At 55.0% G+C, this 3276-nt stretch overlaps 1 protein-coding gene across 1 annotated transcript; it reads left to right on the forward strand.

The window, feature by feature from the left end:
• Window positions 1–875: 875 nt before the first annotated feature.
• On the forward strand, window positions 876–1309 carry H310_10789 (hypothetical protein; the record flags this gene model as incomplete). Its single annotated transcript, XM_008877246.1, has 1 exon — window positions 876–1309. A coding segment is annotated over one exon (434 nt), but the record flags the coding sequence as incomplete, so codon positions are not given.
• Window positions 1310–3276: the final 1967 nt, after the last annotated feature.

Below are 3276 nucleotides of genomic sequence, written 5' to 3' on the forward strand. Positions count from 1 at the left end.
CCCTGTCAAACACAGCACCCATGCATCGTGCCGGTAGAAGGTAGGTGCCACGACACACAGCATAGTTTGACGAGGGACAATGCGTCCTCCACTAGGGTATGATGGTCCTTCACAGGTTCCAGCATGTCGCCGACAGTGGCTACCTGAAGTTCCTCACGACGACGCTGCAGTTGAGCGTGTCCAATCTTCGATTTTCCGTAGATGTGCTTGTACGTATCGGCGAAGGATTGTACATTCCTCCCTGACGCCGCTGCAAACCATCGATGCCATTTGTGTAAATGGACCGCTGATGTCAGCGTGATAGGGACGCATTTTGGCCACTTCGTGTAGCGCCACATAACACACAACAAGGTCGTGTTTACCTTGAACTGTCGCTTCAACGAGACCGAATTCCTTCAACCGCGGCTCTCCCTAGAAGATGAACCAGGACAACCCGCGACCTCCACAACCACACACACCACAGCTGAGCAGCCCTTCGAGGATGTCGAGATGGGTAACGTCAACCAACATGAAATAAAGGAGGAGCTGTCGCCGGACTCATCGACACGATCCTCAACGCCAACTGTAAGTGAGGCGCGACCACATGAAGGCCCGCCTCCTCGCTCACACAGCACGCTATACACACTGCCCTCCAGAAATGAGATACGACAACGAAGAAAAGCGGAATGGACCTGCTGCAGGAACCAGGGCACAGACGCGTGCGGCGTCGGATGCCCCGACCATTGATGCGCCGACAGCGCAAACTGACGCCACGGGTCGTAGAAGCTCCAAGTCTCGTGAGCCCGCCATGCGCGATACAGTGAAGGAGTCGATCGCATCGAACCGACGTAGCGCGCGCCTAAGCGAGGTCGCCCAACGACGCGAGGCGTTGTCAGCCAAATCAACCGAAGCCCAGTCAACCGAACGGCCGCCGCTTCACCCCGTGCGAGCCTCCGCGAGACCGCGCAACGCCGACATGAACTTCATGGAGACACCCGCGAAAACTTCCCGCACGGAGGACGGCGATCGCGGCCTGGCGACTCGAGAGTTCGATGGCGCGCAGGAGGACACTGCAAACGTCACCTACGACGTTTGCATCAATGTGTCCAATATTGATGTCGACGAGGACGTACCGTCAACCATCTGGGAGGCGATGCGAACGCCGGACGCAAACGGCTGGTTCGAAGCCTGCATGAAGGAAATCAACAACCTTCAACTCATGAAATGCTACAAGATCGTGCAAAAGAACCCGAAAACGCACCCTGAAGTCGAAATGGGTCTTCAAGCGCAAAGCCAGACGGCTCGCAGGCATTCAAAGCGCGCATCGTAATCAAAGGCTGCGCACAGCGTCAAGGTCTCGGTTACGACGAAACGTACGCACCTGTGGTTTGCGTCGACTCACTGCGGCTGGTACTTGCCGTTGCGACGTGCGAAGGTCTAAAGTGCCGCTAGGGTGACGCCACACACACCTATATCCACGCACGAAGCGACCGCGAGATGTATATGATCCCGCCGGACGGCTTCGAAGGCGCGAACGGCGAGACTTGGTAGATCCTTGGCGCCGTATACGGGATGAAACAGAGTGCATTTCACTTCAAGAACGCACTTGAAGCCATGGGTTTTGGTGCTACCCTGAGCGACAGCTGCGTTTTCACTCGTCGTGCCCGCGAGAACCTGCAGATCATCACGATTTACGTGGACGTCGTCCTCGTTTGCGCACCCACGGACGTCGAGATCGACAGCATCTTCGGGGACCACAACGTGACATCCGTCTCAACGACATGGGACCGGTATCAAAACTCCTGGGGGTGGAGATATACCGCAATGAAGAGGAGATGACGATGGAGATCTTACAAACGACGTACATTGAACGTATGGCGGCCAATTACGGTCTTTCCAACTGGAAGCGTGTCAAGACGCACATACCCGTCGGGACTAACCTCAGCGTCGACGCTGGACTACTACTAGATGATGACAAGCCATATCGCGCAATCATCGGGTCGCTCTTGTATTACGCAATGGCCACCCGACCAGACACCGTTCATACCGCCACCCAACTATCGCAATATCTGTCAGCTCCACAGCATCTACGTATGTACGTGGCATGAAGGGTGGTGACGTACCTCTTGCACACCAAAGACATTGGGATCTCTTTCAACGGGGTGCCGCGAACGAGTAGCGAGCTCGTAGGTTTTTTGGATTCGTCCTGGGCCGACGACAACCAGACCGGCCGCTCAACATGTTGGTACCTGTGGGTGCTTTCATGCGGCCCGGTTGTTGGGCGCTCCAAATTGCAGTCGATTATGACGCTCTCGTCTACGGAGGTGGAATAAGTCGGGGCCTGCCTTGCAGCTCAACATGGAATGTTCATTTCAAATCTACTCCACGAAATCGATACCGAAAACAACATGGCGACAACGCTGTACCTGTACAATCAGTCCGCCATCGCAATTGGAACAAACCCGTCCAGCATCCAGCGGACCAAACACCTCGCGCTGCGCATTTACTTCCTCCGCAACCTTGTCCGTGGTGGCCATTTTGAGCTCTCCTACATGCCATCCAATATCATGCCAGCGGATGCACTCACCATGTACGTACCCGCGGACAAACTTCGTGGAGCGATGGGCTTGATGGGCATGGGAGGCTCTTGTGGGTTTTGCCCATTGGCCCACGCCCTTTGGAGCACCCCGATCGTGAGGCCAGGGCGACAAAGCGTGTAGCACCGGTTGTAGTCAACCGGAAATATCGCGAAGGAGACCCTAGGGTAGAGTAAGAAGAGCACTTCTAAATACATCACGTTGGATCCTGTACTCGCCTTTGCAAAACAAGTAAACAACGGAAGACATTTTGGTGTTCATGACCCAACAACCCATTGTTTGGCTTCCTACCCGGGGTACCACACGACACATGCTATCATCGTTTACCCTGTGGGGCCTCCTGCACTCCACGCTTGGTCTCACTCTCGTCCAAGCTATGAGTAAGGCTCATCCCGTGGGCTTGCTTCAGGTTCTCACGATGTTGAAAGAGAGTGGATATCGGTGTGGGAGCACCCAAATGGTCGCATTCGACGGTGAGGAAGTCGAACTGAGGTTTACGACTCCTTACTTGTTCAAAAGGCCCCACGACTGCCCTATCCGCACTGCATCTTCCCACCAACATCAACTCACTCCGTCACACGACGACATCAACCAAACTAGAGTCTCTTATGCCCAACACACACGACGTCTGCTGCATCCGCAACGTCTCCGGACCTAGTTTGCCAACACCATCACTGCGGAGTTATCTCTCTTGACGTCC

This window comes from Aphanomyces invadans (assembly GCF_000520115.1).
Source record: "Aphanomyces invadans strain NJM9701 unplaced genomic scaffold supercont1.28, whole genome shotgun sequence".
Lineage (NCBI taxonomy): Eukaryota > Oomycota > Saprolegniomycetes > Saprolegniales > Verrucalvaceae > Aphanomyces > Aphanomyces invadans.